Genomic DNA, 18536 nt, shown 5'->3' with positions numbered 1-18536 from the left:
GTTCCTTTGTTTTGTCTTTCAGAATCCACATACAAGTGATATCATATGGCATTTTTCTTTGACTGACTTATTTCACTCAGCATTATACTCTCTAATTCCATCCACTGTGCTACGAATGGCAAGATTTCATCCTTTTTTATGGCTGAGTAATAGTCCATTTTACACACATACCTGATCTTTTTTATCCATTGACTGGTCAAAAGTCACCTGAGGTACTTCCATAATTTGGTTATTAAATAATGCTTCAGTAATGCTACAATAAATATAAGGCATTTAAATCTCTTCAAATTAGTGTTTTCATTTTCTTTGGGTAAATACCCAGTAGTGGAATTAGTGGACCATACAGTATTTCTATTTTAACTTTTTTGAAGACCCTCCATACTCTTTTCTACAGTAGCCACCCCAATTTACGTTCCCACCAACAGTGCACATGGGTCCATTTTTTGCAACAACCTCACCAACATTGGTTATTTCTTGTCTTTTGATACTAGCCAGAATGATTTTTTAATTCAGCACTCCTAACTCTATGAAGGGTAAAACGTGTAATTGATCATTCTGTTTTCCTTCAAAATATGGATGCATGAGGCCATCTTGTCAAGTAACAGCAACTGTTAGAAAAGTAACAGAGGCTGGAATTAATTCACAATAAAAGAAAAAACCTGCAATAATTAGCCACTTTCAAGATTCCATAACAACTATGAGCACATGTGGTTCAAGGTGTCTCTTGACTAGCAATACCTAGTCCAAAGAAAAACCAAGAACAATGAGGAGCCAATAGCATCATCATCACAAAAATAATGGTTAAATGAGCACGAAGTACCAGGTACTACTAGAAGCATTTTTATGTTTATTACCACATTAATTCTTACTAGGCATCCTAGGACTCAGAAAACATTCCATTTACTATGGAAAGAACTGAGACTTAAAGAGAATAAGTTACTTGTCCAAAGTAGATCTAGGAAGAGCACGTTTTTCTTAACCTTTGCATTAGCAAGTGGTATCTTCTTCATGGGATGTAAATTCAAAGACAGAAATAGTCCCATCTAGGTCTGACAGTAAGGGGGCTCATTAAGTACGAAGAAATGAGGATCTCACCATCATTACAGCACTACTTATAGTCAGTGGTAGTACTAATATAAAATGGGGGGGAGTCAGCACCCCCATTATCTCCATCAACCCCTAAGCCAATCTAATAAACATATCACCTACAGTGAGTGCTTGTTATTAGTCCCCTAGCTCCCCCTGCCAAAGTGTGCTATCCCTAAATTCCCTCTGTATAAATATTCCAGAGTTGTCAGTGTATGTGATGTTGAAAGAATGCTTTTTAGTGTCTCTTTCTTTTTTTAAGATTTTATTTGTGGGTTGGGGGGGTGCCTGGGTAAGTACAGTTGGTTGAGCCTTTGACTCTTGGTTTCAGCTCAGGTCGTGGTCTTGGGGATGATGGGATCCAGCCCTGGGATGGGTTCCACCCTCAGTGCTGAGTCTGCTTGGGATTCTTTCTCCCCTGACCTCTGCCTCGCCCCCTTACTCTCTTTCTAGCTCTAAAATAAAAAAAAAAATAAAAATAAAAATAAAAAAGATTGGGCAGCCCTTCCTGCCCCCACAGGTCCTGTTCCCGTGATTTAATAAAACCATCTAAAAACAACAACCACAACAACAAATATATATATTTATATTTAAGTAATCTATATATTTTTAAGTAATAAATTTTTAAGTAACCTAAGGTGGGCTAGAACTCACAACCCCAAGATCAAGAGTCAGACACTCTACCAACTGAGCCAACCAGGTGTGCCTAGTGCCTCTCTTTTTCAATATTGGTAGGAGTTCTGATTTTTTGATGTTGGTGGAGTTTCTGATTTGTGTCCTTGGAAAAAGCAGGTGAAAAGAGAATACTAAAATAAATTGTATTTAATCCTACTCAAATCCATTTCCATGTATTTAGTTTAATAAACTATTCCAAGCAAGCTTACTGGAATTGAAGTTTATTACCAAATATATGTGTTTAGAAGATAGGGCCCCCTAGAAAGAAATATACTACTTTGTACAGAATTAAAGTAAATATCTAATTAGAGTCCAGAGATTTGTTTTTTAAAGTCTAAGTATTTCAAGAACAAATTAAACCACAAATATTATGTTGGCTCAGGCTATTTTGTGGGTTTTCCTGGTTAATGATATTTTAAATTGTATTTAGATTTGCTAGCAATTAAAATTAACTGGTCCCTCCCAGTAGTTTGGACTGTTTCAAAATTTAAATAATTCGGGGCCTTTGTGGGGAGAGGCTGGTAGTATGTAATCCCCACAAAAACCAAGAGAAAAGCAGAACAAGGTCCTTCCCTGTTTCATCCAAACCATACCAAGTCAGAACCAGTATTCAACTATGGTGTCTCCTAATCTAAAAAGCTATGCTCAAGCTTCCATGGTCCTATTATCACAAGCAACCTCCCAAATCAGGCATGATTCTTGGTAAGAAACTAACTTATATAAGGGACACATAAGACAGATGCATGAATGGGGCACATACTTCAAATGCTTTGATGAGTATTTCAATGGAAAATTTAGTCTTGTATTGTGAACAAAAATTTAAAAAGCCAAAGAAGTTTTGCCTTAAAGTCCCAAATCCGATCTTAATTACTCTCATAGAAGACACAATCAAAAAGAAAACACATCATTCATAGATACCCAAAACAAGTTAACTCAAATGAAATGTCTAATATTTAACTACTAAGGCTTCAAGCGATCTCAAGATCCATTTCCTAAAATACCTTGCTGGTCTGACTTCAGCAAAGTAAAAAATGCAATCAAAGCAATAAGCTAAAATAAAACGAGCTCACACGTTCAGATTTATTTTCTGTGTAACAAAACACCTGTCAACGATGGCTTGAATCTGAGATGTCAAATATACTGACATCAAAATCACAGGGCCAAAATGAATGGCAAACCTGAATATTGCTTTTTCAATGACAAAGATACCTTTAACTCTAACTAGAGTGCCTTTAACTTGGGACCAGAAGGCCTGCTTGATGGAATGGAAAGAACTCCAATCTAGAAACAGGGACATGGATTCTAGTCTTGTTGATGGTACACCAGGTGGGTAGTTCCTAAGCAATCACTTAACTTTCTCTCTTTCTCAGGGTATAGTTTCCTTATTTACAAAGTTGACTAGACCAACATTTTCTAAACTGACTATAGGGTAACTGTTAACAATATGTGTCCCAAGACTCCTTCCCTAAATTCTGTTTCAGGACACCCCTGCATGAGGCCTAGGACCTTATTCTTAATAAGTGATCCAAGTGGTTCTCATCATCTGGTAAGTTTTGCAAACATTGGAGGAAATGATCCTCAACATGCCTGCTTCCACCTCTGATTCTACACTAGCTGGACAGTTCACAGCGATGACCTAAAAACATACAAAATTTAAGAGTTTAACATCGTTACTGTACAAAGTTACTAAAGATACAAGATCACAGAAGCCAATATATCCACCCATCCATCCCTGCCATCATTCCTGCCTTTAAACACCAAGAAAAACATCCTTCTAGATTCTAGGCAAGTAGAACACTTCATCTGGTGAGGAAAAAAAGTTTCAACATTAAACTCTCAACACACCGATATAGAAAGACTTGTGTTATAGGAAGAGAGAAATGTACACCTAATGTTTTAAGTGAAAAGTACACATGGCACTCCTCCCTTAAGGACCATTATCTGGTGATCCTACCTGTTCCTAGTTAAGGAAAATCTAGAATAGCCTGGCTAAGTCCCTAGTAGCTATAAAAACTGGCATGTTCTGCAGTACTGCAAGGCAATTGTTACAAAGTGAAAATTTAAAAAAGCAAAACAAAACAACGATAACTGGTTACTAATTCTTCAAATTCAACACTAGTGGCCAAGAGTCCACAATGTCTTACAAAGAAGGGTTTGTCAGGTCAATGGAGAACCTCTGGTTTCCTTTCTGCATACAAAGGCAGCAACCTTCCATGTAGTTTCCCTTCCTCTCCACAATTTTGCTTCAGGACGATTTTTCTAGAAGTCTCATAGTCTTCTACTGGGGTTTACTTTTATTCTCTTATTTAGATTTATAAGTAACTGCAAAAGTAACAAAAGAAAAAGAGAAAGACTGCATGGAACACAGAGCCACAGAGCTGTCAAGGATGCTCATTAGCAATCAATTACTACATAGGTGACAACAAAAATGCACATAAAATCAAGATTAAAACGCAAAACTGAATTTGAGTCCTCCTTGCAACAGGGCAGATGAAAAACAAGAGTGAAACATTACTGCATACTTCAGCTATTAGAAAAAGAGCTGTAGAGTATATCATTAAAGCAGCACATTATAATAAGGACAGTATAAGCAGGATATGAGTATATATAAGCAGTACATTATAATGTTAGTATAAAACATTTTCAAAATGAAACTTGATGCTTGGCATGGAAACAGAATTCTGTAGATTCAGGATCACCCAGGCCAAAAAACTGATTTGTTTCCATGGCAAAAGTGGGGAAACCAACTGTTACGTACAATATCACAGAAGCACTGGGTTGAAAGCCATCTATATGTTTAAATACATTTCTGTGAGTGTTGCCCAACGAGCTCTGAAGCAATGTTTTGACAAAAGACCAAACTTTACACTCACTCAAACCAGAAATGTAAGATCAGAATCCAGGGGACCAGCACAATGGTGAAGCCTAGAGTGGTAAAGAGCTCCAGTTGGGTTGTCACACGGACCTGAGTTAAAACCCCAAATCAACAAATTACTGTGTGACCTTGAACAAATCCTGTAACCTGAGCCTCAATTTCCTCATTTGTAAAATGGAGAAAAGGCTTCGTTTGGCCACTAGGAGATTTAAACAAGATAATTTGTTTAAAACATTCAGCCCTGTGCCTGACACAGTCAATAAGCAATAAGCTAACTGTAAATTGAGTATGATGACGTCTTCCAACCTCAAGGAAAGCTGAGTTTCCAAGGAGCCAGGCCAAAAGTTCTAATCGTTAGAAAGAAGACATTCACATATGCTTATAGAAAGGTAGCTTTTCATGTCTTTCCACATTGCGAACCTTTCCCCTCGGTGGTAAAGCAAAACTTATACTAATGATGTACAGCTCTATACAGAGGACTTCAGGGCAGGCATTCTTAGTTGGGAAGGGCAATTTTCAATGAGATCTGGATTAATGATCTAACAGTCTGAGGGAGTTACAGGTGGTATTATTAGGAGAAGGAAGGAAACAGAGGAAGAAAAAGCCTTCACACCATTCCACACACCATTATTCAATAGAGAAAAAACAATAAAGGTTGACTGTTCACAGTATTTCAAATTGAAATAGAAAATAAAGAAAACAATATCTGGGGAAATATTATAACTCACAGGGAAGAAAGAACTAACACAGCTGTTCGTAAGGTTAAAGTGGCCAAACTCTTCAAAAAAAGATCAAGAAAGGGAAGGTGAAAAATCAATGGTTCTTACAGTGTAAGTAACAAACACCCACTCTATCCTTTTGAGATCATGGCTGGCATTTCTCATTTGTAACCAGCTGTCCTCACCTGCTCTTCCAAACATGCCACTAACTTGAGTGTATCTTTAACTCGTACTACCTCCTTAAACGTATCACTTTGGTTAAGGACAAAAATAAAGTCCTGTGTATTATTATTTTTCAAAAATTCATGGGAAAATATTAGTAACTTAGTTATCTACTGTGAGAGGTAACATTGGGGAGAAAAAGTTGCTCCGGAAAATAAACCACAGAAAATACATAGGAATATTGTTCAAGGACAACCAAAAACAAGTTTCAAAATGATGCAGATTTTGAAATTCTGAGGTAGGGGCAAGAGTAATGAGCTGTAAGGTGAAGAGCTAAATTCGCGGAGAAAAAAGATACGGAAGTGAAGAAAAGGCTTCATTCAGCAGGGAGGACACACTAGTGTTTCAATCCACCAGGAGATAGGCAAACATTCTGATTAAAAAAAATCATGGAATAAATTATCTGTCTCAATGTTGCAAAACCTAGCAACAGAAAGTAAGTATTTCAGAGGCATTTTTCAAGCACTGCAAGGTATCTTTCTGTACTAGAGATATTATTGCAAAATGACAGAAGAGATTGGTCAGATGCTCTAATTAACAGCTTAGCAGTGAAAGGATAATGACACCCCAGATGAAGCTCTCTCACCTAGATAATGGACATTTTCTTTTTACTGTTTAAGAATCCAGAAGAATCTCCTTCTGCTTTTAAATGCAAATTACCAATCACTGAAGCACATTCTGCTCTATTCCTTTATCTGAAAATTACTGCAATGGGATCCTGTTCCAGAGCGGACACCATTCAGCCAGAAGAATGGAATTAGGGCAACCACACGCTCTATGGGGATGTCCAGATCACCACGTCCATGAGCTGCCACTGCTTACACACAGCCTTTTTCGGTGGAGAGACCACTCTGAGTGCTCAAAATTCTATCTGAAGAAGGAAAACTTTGTTTTGAGGACTATCAAGTCATTAAAGGTTACACACACATTTTAATACCTGCACTGACACCATAGCAATTAAACAGCTCAGCGGCCCCTGGCTTTCAAATGGCAACACTAACTGTTTACTGGAAACTTCTTTCAAAGACAGAATTTCAGTAGTAATAGCATGAGTTGTTATTTGCCTGTTCATTACATGGTGAAACAAACAGAAAATACCACCATGCAAGACAGGTGAGCAAATCAGACTCTGCAGGACTCTCCCCTGTTAAAATTCCCCGGAACAGTGAGCACTGACTTGAAGACAGGCTTCAACATAATATATCAAGTGATCAAGGTCAAAAAGAACACTTATTAACCAGAAAAACTCAAGAAAGAAAGAAACCACAATAGAGGGCGTCATCCCACTGTTAAATGTGCAAGATTTCTGCCAAAATCACACTTGGTTTGGTAAATTTTGTCAAGTAAATACAAGCAAATGGTGAAGAAAGCTAGACAAGATAGCCTCACAAAAGGTTAACTCACCTCTAGGCTTTCCAAGTCATACATTAATAATTAACTTTGCTTTAAAACACACACACACACAAAAACACTTCTTTTCTAGCTAAGGCAAGTCACACCCTAATGAGTGAATCTTTTTTGGTGGTATTTGGCTTAACCCATCCGCTATCCTCAAAGGCAGATCTCAATCTGCCCCACAGGTGGCCTGACAACCAGCAACACAGCTACTGAAAATGCACTTCCAATCTCTGAAATGTCAGTGAATGTTAAAAGGAGGAGGGAAAGGATTGTATTGGGTTTAGAAAAACGATTTAAATGTTTTCCAAACGCCCGAGTTGAGTATATCTCAGCCAGATGTCAGAGCCTGGCATTAGTCCCTATTTGCACCCACCCACTGAGTGGGGCAATGAACGCGGCAGACCCCCCAACAGAAGAATGCGGGCAGTATCATGCACAGAAAATAGAACGCCTGCTTTCTGAAATGCGAAAATGCCAGTGGCGTTAGCCTTATGCTTTTAAAAAACCTAGAAGTGCTTACTAGTTCAATCCATCCCCAAATCCATGCCACCCTTTGAACTTCGCAATTAAGACAGAGGAGAAATTCCGGTCAACTCGCCTTGGGGGGTTGGTCTGAGGGTAGAGGGCTCAAAGAGGGAGGAGGAAGGAGAGAGAAAGAGCAAGCCAATGAAAGATACGAAAATTTCCCACCTTTCTTAAATTCTTCCAGCATAGCGTCCAACTTGGTGTCATTGAAAACAAAGTGCAAGGGGTGGTTATAAAATTTAGTGATGGTTTTCAGGGGAGTACAGTCATCTGGATCCACGAAGGCCAAGTCTTTGACGAAGAGGAGGTCCACGATGTTGGAGCGCTCCCCCTCAAATACTGGAATACGGGTGTAGCCGCTCTCCATGATCTCCGACATGGTGTTGAAGTCCAGAATGGCTTCGCCGGTGATCATGAAGCAGTCCCGGAGCGGAGTCATCACGTCCTCCACTGTCTTGGTGCGGAGCTCCAGCGCCCCTTGGATGATGTTCAGCTCCTCCTTAACGAGGTCGTTGTAGGGGTCGGTGACCCGGAGCATCTCCAGCAGTTTTTCCCGGTTATAGACAGTGCCTATCTCCTGGCCCAGGACGCAGTCCAGCAGCTTGCTAACCGGGTAAGAAGCGGGGAAGGTCATCATCATGAAAAACTTGGTGAGGAAGATGGTGTTGGCCCCTACAGCCAGGCCGTGCCGGGAGCAGATGGCCTGGGGCACGATTTCCCCGAAGATGACGATGCCGATGGTGGAGACCACCACCGCCACGAGGCCTGAGCCGGCGATGTCGTCGAGCAGGATGGTGAGCGTGGTGTTGACCAGCACGTTGCCCAGCAGCAGCGAGCACAGCAGGTAGTTGCCCTGCCTGCGCACAGGCTCGATGCGCTTGGCGTAATTCTTCTCCTTCTCGGTGCCGCAGTTCTGCACGATGCGCAGCTCCATCGGGTCCAGGGCCATCAGCCCCAGGTTGAGGCCGCTGAACATGCCCGACAGGCACAGGAGCAGCGAAATGAAGATAACCTGCAGCCAGAAGGGCAGCAGGAACTTCTTCTCCTCGCCCACAATCATCTTGGTGTCCTCGCCGTCGTGATAAATCCAGGTGGTCTCGGCCCACGGGGGCGGCGGGAGCCCGGCCACCCCGGAGCCGCCCTTGCCCCCGACGGCGCCCCCTGCGGACCCCGGGCCGCCGGCGCCCAGGGCTGGCGTGGAGAGCGATGTGCACAGGTAATAGGACTTGCTCTTCTCCATCTTGCGCAGCGGTTTGATCTCGATCTCAATGATGCCCGATGTACGGCGGTTGAGAATGATGTGGGGCAAGATGATGATATCTGAGGTGCGGATGCCGCAGCGCTGGGGGCCGCTGTCCGGCTCTGGCGGCGCGGGGCCCCCGAGCCCGCGCTCGCCCGGGCTGTGGCGCCGCCGCTCATGTTCCGTGAAGGCGATGCGGGACCACGTCTCGTTGTTGATGTTCTGCCCATACACCCGCAGCTTGACCCGGGTCCGCTCGCTCACCCGCAGCGCCCCCCCTTCCATGAACGACACGTCGTTCGTGTCCTCCAGCCGCAACCCGATGATCACCGTCTCCTCGTTCTCGCCCGCTGCTGCGCAGCCGCCCGCGCCGCAGCAGCAGCTCAGCAGTAGCAGCGGCAGCAGCCGCCCCGCCACTGCCTGCAGGACCCCCCGGCCGCGGGCGCTGAGGCTGCGGCGCGCCGCCATCTTCCAAGTGGGCAGTGCGGCGGCTGCCTGCCCGCCCGCCATCTTTACTTAGGGTTCACAAGCGCCACAGCCAATCATAGGGTGGCTGCTCCAGCTGCGGCTTCATCCTTCCCACCCGGCGGCGCGAGCGCAGGCACCGGCCCCTGGGCGAGATTGCAGCGGAGCGGCCGCACACACTGTTCAGCAGTCTGGCTCCCTGACTGACACTGACTCGGCCTCTGCTAGCTGAGGAACCTGGAGACTCGCGGGAGGGGGCAAAGGGAGGGGGAAGAGCCAGCCGCTCCAGCGAGAGGCAGGAGGACCAGCCAATCACGCGCGGGTGCCCGCCCCCCCAGCCAGGGGGCTGGAATGGGGGCGTGGCCATAAGTGGAGCTGCAGACCAATAACAAGGTAGGTGGGTGGGGCGAGGAAGGCCACCGTCCCCCTCAGCACGCCAAGTTTCCAAGTGAAAGGCGCGTGACTCTTGTGTATGTGCGAGGGGAGGAGGTGTGGCCAGCTGGGGCCCGAGAGCCAGTAACAGATGAGAACTGTACGAAAGGGGGCGGGGCCTCCAGTCCAGCTACCAATGAAAAGGGGCCGTCTATGGGTCTGGCGCTCCCTGAGGGGCCTCGGTAGTAGATTCCCGCACCTGGGTAGACAGTGTGGGGCTAATGTCCTGGGGCGCTAGGCGGTCCGTTTTCCCTGCACCGCATTGCCGGCTCCCGCAGTGCTCAATGTTCGTGCGGAGAGGGCTGCCCCAGGAGTCCGAAAAGCCGACCAGGGAGGTCCTAAGATGCACATTTGCCTGAAAAGCCGGACACCGGCTGCGCCTCCCATCTCCACTTGTCCGCGCCGCTCTGCCCGGGATAAGTGGCGGCTCGGTGGCCCCGGCACCTATCGACGGGCTTCTTCTGGAGCCTCTCATTTCTCCCTCTGGGATGCTCTCTCTGCAGCTTGTGGTCACGTGGCGCCACCTGCCGGCCACGTGGGCACCCTGCAATGCTTTTCAGGTCTGCAAACCCCAAAAGCTGTGCCGGAGGTGAAGAGGTTACCCTGAAGCAGTTTCCCCACCTTACAAGTCAAGAATCCCCTTACTATACCACAAAGCTATCGTAATCAAAACAATATGGTGTTGACATGAAGAAGGCACATAGGTCAATGGGATGGAATAGCGAGCCCAGAAATAAACCCACACATACATGGTTAATTGAATTTAGGACAAAGGAGTCAGGAGTATACAATAGGGAAAGGACAGTCTTTTCAACGGATGGTGTTGGGAAACGGGACAGCTACATATGAATGAATGAAACTAAGCCTCTATCTCACAATACATAAAAATTAATTCAAAGTGGGTTAAAGACAAAGGTAAGCTCTGAAACCATGGAACTCTGAGAAGAAAAGGTGGCAAGCTCTTTGACATTGGTTTTACTGATTTTTTAAAAAATTTTGGATCTGAGTCCAAAGGCAAAGTAAACAAAAGCAAAAATAAACACATGGGACTATAACAAACTAAAAAGCGTTGGCACCGTGAAGGAAACCAACAAAACAAAAAGGCAACCTACTCAATGAAAGAAGATACTTGCAAATCACATATCTGATAAGGCTTTAGTATCCAAAACATATAAAGAACTCACATAACTCAACAACAACCAAAAAACAAACAACCCAATTTAAAAAATGGGCAAATGATCTGAATAGACTTTTCTGAAGAAGACATACAGATGGTCAACAGACACATGAAAAGATGTTCGACATCAGTAATCATCAGAGAAATGCAAATCAAAACCACAATGAAACATCACTTCACACCTGTTACAATGACTATTACCAAAAAGACAAGAAATAACAAGTGTTAGAGAGGATGTGGAGGCAAGAACCCTCCTATACTGTTAGTGGGAATCAACTTGGTGCAGACACCATGGAAAACAGTATGAGGATTCCTCAAAAAAAATAAAAAATAGAATTACCATATGACCCAACTATCCCTCCTCTGGGTATTTAGCCAAAGAATACAAAAACACTAATTTGAAAAGATATATGCACCCCTATAATCATAAAAGTGTTATTTACAATAGCCAAGATATGGAAATACAATGAATTATCGTACTTGGTCATTAAAAAAAAAAAGAAGGAAATCTTGCCTTTTGCGATAACATAGATAGATGTTGAGGGCATTATATTAAATGAAATAAGTCACGGGACAAAGAATGACACAGTACAATTTCACTTATATGTGGAATCCAAAAAACAAAATGAACAAACAAAACAAAAACAAACTCGCAAAACAGAGAACAGACTGATGTTTACCAGAGGCAGGAGGGGTTAGAGTTGGGCAAAATGGGTGAAAGTGTTCACCTGAATGGTGCTGATGGTAACTACATTTATGGTGTGATCACTTTGTACACTCTACAAATACCAAATTTAACACTGTACACCTGAAACTTGTTATATACCAATTTTATCCCAATAATTAAAAAAGAAGGGGCACTTGAGTGGCTCAGTTGGCTAAGCATCCAACTCTTGATTTCGGCTCAGGTCATAATCTCAGGGTCATGAGATGGAGCCCCAAGCTGGGCTCCGTGCTGGGCATGGAGTCTGCCTGAGATTTTCTCTCTCCCTCTCCCTTGCCCACTCCCCCCCCCCCCATTCACACTCTCATTCTCTTTCTCTAAAAAAAAGTAATAAATAAATAATTAAAATAATTTAAAAAGAAGATAACTTGCATATTCTTGCTGAAAGTATATATCCCTGGGCCCCATTCCATGTTTACTGAAGGGGCATGGCCCAGGAATCTGTATCTCTAACAGGCAGCCAGGCAAGTTTGGGAAATGGCAGGGGGCAGACATCCTAAGAGAACCATAAAGCGTTCTTCTTTTTTAAAAGATTTTATTCATTCATTCATTCATGAGAGAGAGAGTAGGGGGAGGAGCAGAGAGAGAGGGACAAGGAGACTGCGCTGAGCAGAGCCCCACACTCGGCTTGATCTCACAGCTCTGAGATCAGGACCTGAGCCAATATCGGGCTTCCAACACTCAACCAACTAACCCACCCAAAGCTTCCTAATCACACTGACCAAACCCTGCTAGGTCCACGGGTTGCTCAGGAGAAAAAGATCCTGAGGGTGCCTGGCTGGCTCCGTTGATAGAGTATGGGACTCTTGATCTTGGGGTTGTGAGTTCAAGCCCCACGATGGGCATAGAGATTACCTAATAAAAAACTAAAAAGAAAACTTAAAATTCAGGAGAAAAAAAGCCCTGAAAACCCAGCTCCCCAGGACTCCCAAACCACTGCCTAGAAGAGGAGGCACTGTAGCAAAGTAACTGCCAAATTGGTCTTTTTGTTGCAACTTAAACATCCAAAATACAATTGCTATTTTCCTTTTCTTTTTTTAATTCTGCAAGCACATTTTCTTCCCTTTTTGTAAACAGGTCAGATGTTTCTGATTAATTTCTGGTAGGGGTGACAGCAATGTCCTCCTAATGGTTCCTTCCTCTTCCACATCTGCCTATTTCCCTTCTCAGCCCAGCAGCCAGAGTGGTCTTGTTAAGTCAAATCCTGTTGTTCCTTTGTTTGAAATCCTCATCTGGCTTCCCATTTCATCATGTAAAAGCCACAGTCCCTACGATATCCCACAAGGCTCGGAAGGGTGTGCTGCCGCCTCCCCTGATTTTTCCGACCCTATCGCCTGCTGCTCCGCCAGTTCTCCTAGCCCTTTCTCATTCGTTTCAGGGATGCTCCCTGAGGAGCCTGTGTACCTGCCATTTGTTTCCTGTTCCTGGGACTCTCTTCTCCCCGATGTCAGCATAGCCCATCATTCCCCCCTCCCAAGACTGCCCAAAGGCCACCTTTTTTCTTTTTTTTTTTCTTTTTTAAGATTTATTTACTTATTTGAGAGAGAGACGAGCATGAGCGGGAGGGGCAGAGAGAGAGGGAGAGAGACTCTGAAGCAGACTCCGCACTGAGCACAGAGCTCGACGTGGGGCTCATCATCACGGATCCTGAGATCACCACCTAAGCGGAAACCAAGAGTCGGACTCTCAACCGACTGTGCCACCCAAGCGCCCTAAAGGCCACCTTTTTCTAAACTCACAAACACTCCCTACACACCGTCTCTGCTTTATTGTCCTTAATTTTGTTTATTATCTCTCTCCTTCCACTAGGGCTTGAACTTCGTAAGGATAAAAATTTTGTCTCTTTTGTTCACTGCTGTATCACCAGGGCCTAGAACAACAGTAGATGTTGAAAAGAGAATCCATAGAATGTTATAGAAATGAAAGAATTTTTATTCTGATTGTTTTCAACTAATGTCCCTGACTCTACTTTCTGGCCCTTCAGTTTCTGGCAATCCTTCCCATACCCCAAATTCACTGATTGCTATATTTGAAAAATAAGTTCAGATGGAAAAAACCCAATTCACAAACTTGGCATGCATTTATAAAAATAACACAAAGTGTAGAAGCAAAAAACGTTGAGATTTTTAGGGATATATGACAAAGTTAAATATAGATATGGTCTTTCGAAGTCAGCTGATTGAAAATGAAACTGTTTTAACTTCTTAAAAAGTGTGAATTCAAGTGTGTTTAAGGGAGCTAAGGGGGAAGACCATTAAAGGCTCACAAATGCTGAATGTACACTTTAAAAATAAGTGTGGAGAAGGGGGGCAGGGGAGAGCTGGCCAAACGTACAGATATTTCCTGTGCATTGCAGAGAAAGCTAGAACAGTCAGGAAAAGATGGCATTCAGCAGTTTAGAAACAAGTTACAAATTCAGGACTTCAAAGCAAAGAATATAAGGAAGGACCCACTGGGACAACTTATAATATAAAAGTAACCAAGCTCAAGGGCGCCTGGGTGGCTCAGTCAGTTAAGTATCTGACTTTTGATTTCAGTTCAGGTCATGATCTCAGGGAGATCAAGCCTTGAGCTGGGCTCACGCGTTGGGTGTGCAGCCTGCTTGGGATTCCCTCTTTCCTGCTCTCTCTTGCACCCCACCCCATAAAAATAAAACACAAACCAAGCTCAAATTCACACAGGGATCACTAAGTGATGCTTATCCTGAAGCCGAGGGCAGGGGTAGGGTCATATTTTTCATGTAGACCCAAGACACAGAGCAATATAGACACCCAAGTCAGGCACCTTTTCCTCAGAAAGAAGGATCTGCCTTCCAGTTTGGAGGCTTGTTAGCTCCAAGAGTGACCCTCTCCTTAGAGAGGGGCTGCTGGTGCAGGCTTCTCGTGACTTCCAGGGGCTTTCCAGTCTGCGCATCTGTATGAATGGAGGACAAGGGCGACAGTTGTTTCTAGGGATGTCTTTTTAAATCTGAAGGAAAACAAATACAATAAAACTTTGAATTCTCATCATATCTCACCTCCGAAATGGGCTATAAAAAGCCCGAGATGGCTAAGTGGGTGCCGCAGGTGTCGAATCCTGGTTGGTTCTGCCTTTGACCTTCTGTGAGATTCAGAAGAACAGCAAGAATAATGTTGGAAAGTTGATCCGGCCAGTTGGTGGTGAATTGAATGCCAAGTTTAGAGATTTAGATTTAATTCTGTAGGCACTCGGAGCTATAAAAAGTTGTAAGTAGAAGAGCTATGTTACAGGAAGATTCACTGACAGCACCAGCGTCCTGGTGGAATCTGGGAAACTCCCGCCACTCCGAGCAGAAAAAAAAACCTTCACGGTTTACAAAGCACTTTCCCATCTGCTGTCTTTACTGACCTTCACAATTAGAACTACAGGATACACCATTTCTCCAGCCACATTTAGGACCAAAAAAACAAACAAAACAAAGACCAAAAAAATAGATATAACTATCTTGTGCCACAGGAGTCCCCAGAAAATGGGACCCCACAGCCTCTGCTCTGAAAGTCCACACCTGAATCATAGCTACTACCACTGGGGTTTGCACGGTGATTATGAATCTTAGAGCAAACATGAGTTTTCCCAGGTTGGCCTAGATTCTTGATCATAAGTGAAACTTCCTGATACATTTTTCAAACTTCTAAAAAAAAAAATGTTGACATAAAACAAACCTACACAGAAGTGCATAAAACATAGATGTAAAGTAGCTGACCATAGAATTTATCATCCAAAACAGACCCCGTCTGAGAGTGAAAAAAGGGTGCTATTAATAATTAACCTAGTTTGAGGCTTAAACTGGGACAGTCCCAGGCAAAGATTATGTTCACCTTGTGATAAAGGGAACCGTCCCCAAGTTGAGAAAGACCCTCTAGATCCCTTCTAGATCACTCTCGTCTTCTCTAGCCTAGATGTAACCACTATCCTTACTTTTGTAGTAATCACTGTCCCTTTTTCATTGCTATATTTTTTTAATTGGGGAATTCCCAAAAGGAGAGCAAGGACAGACCCTAGAACACAACAGGATTGTACTGTCAGTTCCAACACTTTGTAGACTCTACCCGCATTGTGCAAGTCATTTAAATGTTCTCAGCCTTGGTTTTCCCTTGCGTTAAAGTAGAAAAATTAGCATTGTGAAGGAGGCAAAAGGGAGTCATTTTCAGTAAAGACACAACTTGGAGCATTTGGCATGGTTTATACCCACAGTGAATTTTCCTCATTATCTCGAGAAATCACCATTTTTAAAGGGCTGTATCAGCTTTATGGGCTCCTCTTCCATTATTTAGAAGCAAAACTAAAAATACCTCCCTCGCAACATTTCCCTAGTTAGAGCCAAATGAAAGAAATAATAAGGTTAATAAGAAAAAGAAAATAAGGACAGTTAATAAAAGATTAACTACCAAGCCTAGAAGCTGCACGGATCCTTCTGTGCTTGCTGGGCAAACCTTTCCTTGACGTAGCAACTTGACATTTGGAGGCTTTGCTTTCCAGGGGATGTTCATTTAATATTCACAAAGAAAGTTATGTGATGGAGGCTTGTTAACTCTGGGAACAGAGACTAAACTGTCCAGACCACCTCACCCGACACAATTAGGCTCTGAGTTATAGGTCAAATTACCATACACAGCCCCAGCACCCCAGTTCCCTCCTGCGAGCATCCCTGAGAAGCTCCGCATGTCCTTCTTGGCTTCTGCTTGTAATGAATTAAATATATAAGTCAGATTCCTAGATTAGGCCACAGATCTGCCATCGTTTGAACAATCCCGGGGGAAAAGCCCTCACTAGTAACTCTGTTGAAAATGTGTTCATTCTAGCCCAAGAACGGGTCACAAACTCAAAAGCCTATGGGGGTGCGTAAAGCGGGCGGGACAGGGATGGCGGCAAGCAGACGAAAGGGGCACACTCTGGCTGAAGGGGAAGCCTTTCCACTCCGGCCATGGCAACCGGGCAGAAATGCAACATTTCTACTTTTCCAAGAGAAGTCAGAAATTCATATTTTATGTAAAACCTTCTAATTTATAAATGCAGGCAATGAATCCAATTTTAAAAGCACTGTGACCTCCCCAGAATCTAGATTCGTAAATCTGTTTCCCAGCCTGGCAGGGAACGAAGCGTATACCAAGTTCAACACCCTTCTTTTACAGACAGGGAAAATGAACCGCCAAGTGGATACAAGGTTTCCCGACAGCCAAGTAACTAGTTTGGCCGCAGAGCCAGATGGAGAAAGAATACCTGCTTTCGGTCTCCTGCATCACTTCTCATTCCACAAATGAGAAGAGAGTTAATGGCTTTAGGCCTAGTGGAAAAGTTAGTAGACCCAAGTCTGGCTTACAGGGCCCCGGAACAGTATCCATACACACCGTTCTCCTTTACTCTCTCGGGCTTCTGGACAACATATAGGACACAGGGGGCTATTATTATGAAGCAGGGAGTAGGATTCGAGCAGAACATTTTTGTCCCAAATTGCTTTTCCCCTCACCTGCAGCATACCAGGCTACATGGCTCTGCTCCATGAAAGGAGGGGCTAGCCCGTTCCCATTGGGGAAGGGGATTGGTACGGTCATCAGTCCAAGACAAGCAAGGCTCACGCAGCAGGAGAAGATTAAGTACAAAACTTACATTCACATAACACTCCCATTAACCTCAGTGGGAGTTGTGCTTGCAGAAACTGCGGGGTCAGCAGTCGAACGGAGACAGGAATGAGGCACTAAGGCTCAAGTCATAGGTTATTATTAGGACTGTATAACTCCAGCCCCATATTTGCAAAAGAGTTCATTTTTATTATCTAGTGAGCTCTCCCTCTACTGACTCTTCCGGCAGGGTCTTCGGGAAAAAAAAAACCTTGTTTAGACTTCATCTGTGCTGTCTGTGCAGTTCAAGAACCTTGGCAAATCGCAGAAGTCAGGAGAGGTGCCAGCATTTAGAAAATAGGCTTAGCTGTTTTGGTCCTGCTGGCTCACGGGGTTCATCATCTTTGATTGTTAGTGATCTGGGCCTAGGACAGTGCCTGGTACAGAATAGGTACTTAATAATAGTTAGTGAATAAATGAAAGACTGAATGGATAGCTTCACATTCCTTGCCAGGCTCATTGAGCAAACCTCCCAATCTAATAAGGCAGAATTAGTCACTCCTTTGCTGCTTCCTAGGAGCCATCCAAGGAAAGGCCAAGAATCAATACGAGAAGCAGGCTCTGCTGCTCTCTTGGCGTGGAGCCATGCCCTTTTCAGCTATGTGTGGCTGGAGGTGGGGGTGGGTGGGTTCTGTTTAAGCTACTGCTGGGCTCTGTCTAGTAGGTAAGCTGCAAAGCCTCTGCAGGCTTACCTGATTTTTTAAAAAATATCCGTTTGTTTGTTTTAGAGAGGGAAAGAAAGCATGAGCACGGGTGGGGGTGAGGGTACGCAGAGGGAGAGAAAGAACCCAGAAGCAGACTTCCGGACTCAGAGCTCCATCCCAGGACGCTGTGATCATGACCTGAGCCGAAATCAAGAGCCGGCTACCCAACCGACTGAGCCACTCAGGTGCCCCTTACCTGACCTTTTTTTTTTTTTTTTTTAAAGTCTGGGCATTTCATCTTTTTTTTTTTTTTAAGATTTTATTTATTTATTTGACAGAGAGAGAGATCACAAGTAGGCAGAGAGGCAGGCAGAGAGAAGGAAGCAGGTTCCCCGCTGAGCAGAGAGGCCAATGCGGGCTCGATCCCAGGACCCTGGGATCACGACCTGAGCTGAAGGCAGAGGTGTAACCCACTGAGCCACCCAGGCGTCCCCCTTACCTGATTTTTAAGTGAATTCTCTTCCTATGAAAACAAAGGACTGAAAATACTATGTTTGGTACAATAATCAATTAAGAGAACATCTGCTCCTTAAACCCATTAAGGCCACTATTTTTTTTTTTTTTTGCCCATATGTTCTTTTTTTTTTTTAATTTTTATTAACATATAATGATTATTAGCCCCAGGGGTACAGGTCTGTAAATCACCAGGTTTACACAC

General features: G+C 43.7%; 1 protein-coding gene and 1 long non-coding RNA gene across 2 annotated transcripts in view; both read right to left on the bottom strand.

Moving 5' to 3' along the window:
- Positions 1 to 9430, bottom strand: part of CNNM2 (cyclin and CBS domain divalent metal cation transport mediator 2) — a 152557-nt gene extending 143127 nt beyond the window's left edge. The window contains exon 1 of the mRNA XM_046026951.1: positions 7666 to 9430. Coding sequence (XP_045882907.1) covers positions 7666 to 9250 — 1585 coding nt within the window. The 5' untranslated portion in view covers positions 9251 to 9430. The remainder of the gene's footprint in view (positions 1 to 7665) is intronic.
- Positions 9431 to 11863: 2433 nt separating this feature from the next.
- On the bottom strand, positions 11864 to 17882 carry LOC123954912. The gene is made up of 3 exons (XR_006821185.1): positions 14555 to 17882; positions 14323 to 14451; positions 11864 to 13198 (listed from the first exon to the last, which is right to left on the bottom strand). It is a non-coding gene; the product is annotated as an uncharacterized LOC123954912 (long non-coding RNA).
- Positions 17883 to 18536: the final 654 nt, after the last annotated feature.

The sequence above is a fragment of the Meles meles genome, chromosome 13 (assembly GCF_922984935.1).
Source record: "Meles meles chromosome 13, mMelMel3.1 paternal haplotype, whole genome shotgun sequence".
Taxonomy (NCBI): domain Eukaryota; kingdom Metazoa; phylum Chordata; class Mammalia; order Carnivora; family Mustelidae; genus Meles; species Meles meles.
This window is presented reverse-complemented; position numbering and strand designations above follow the sequence as displayed.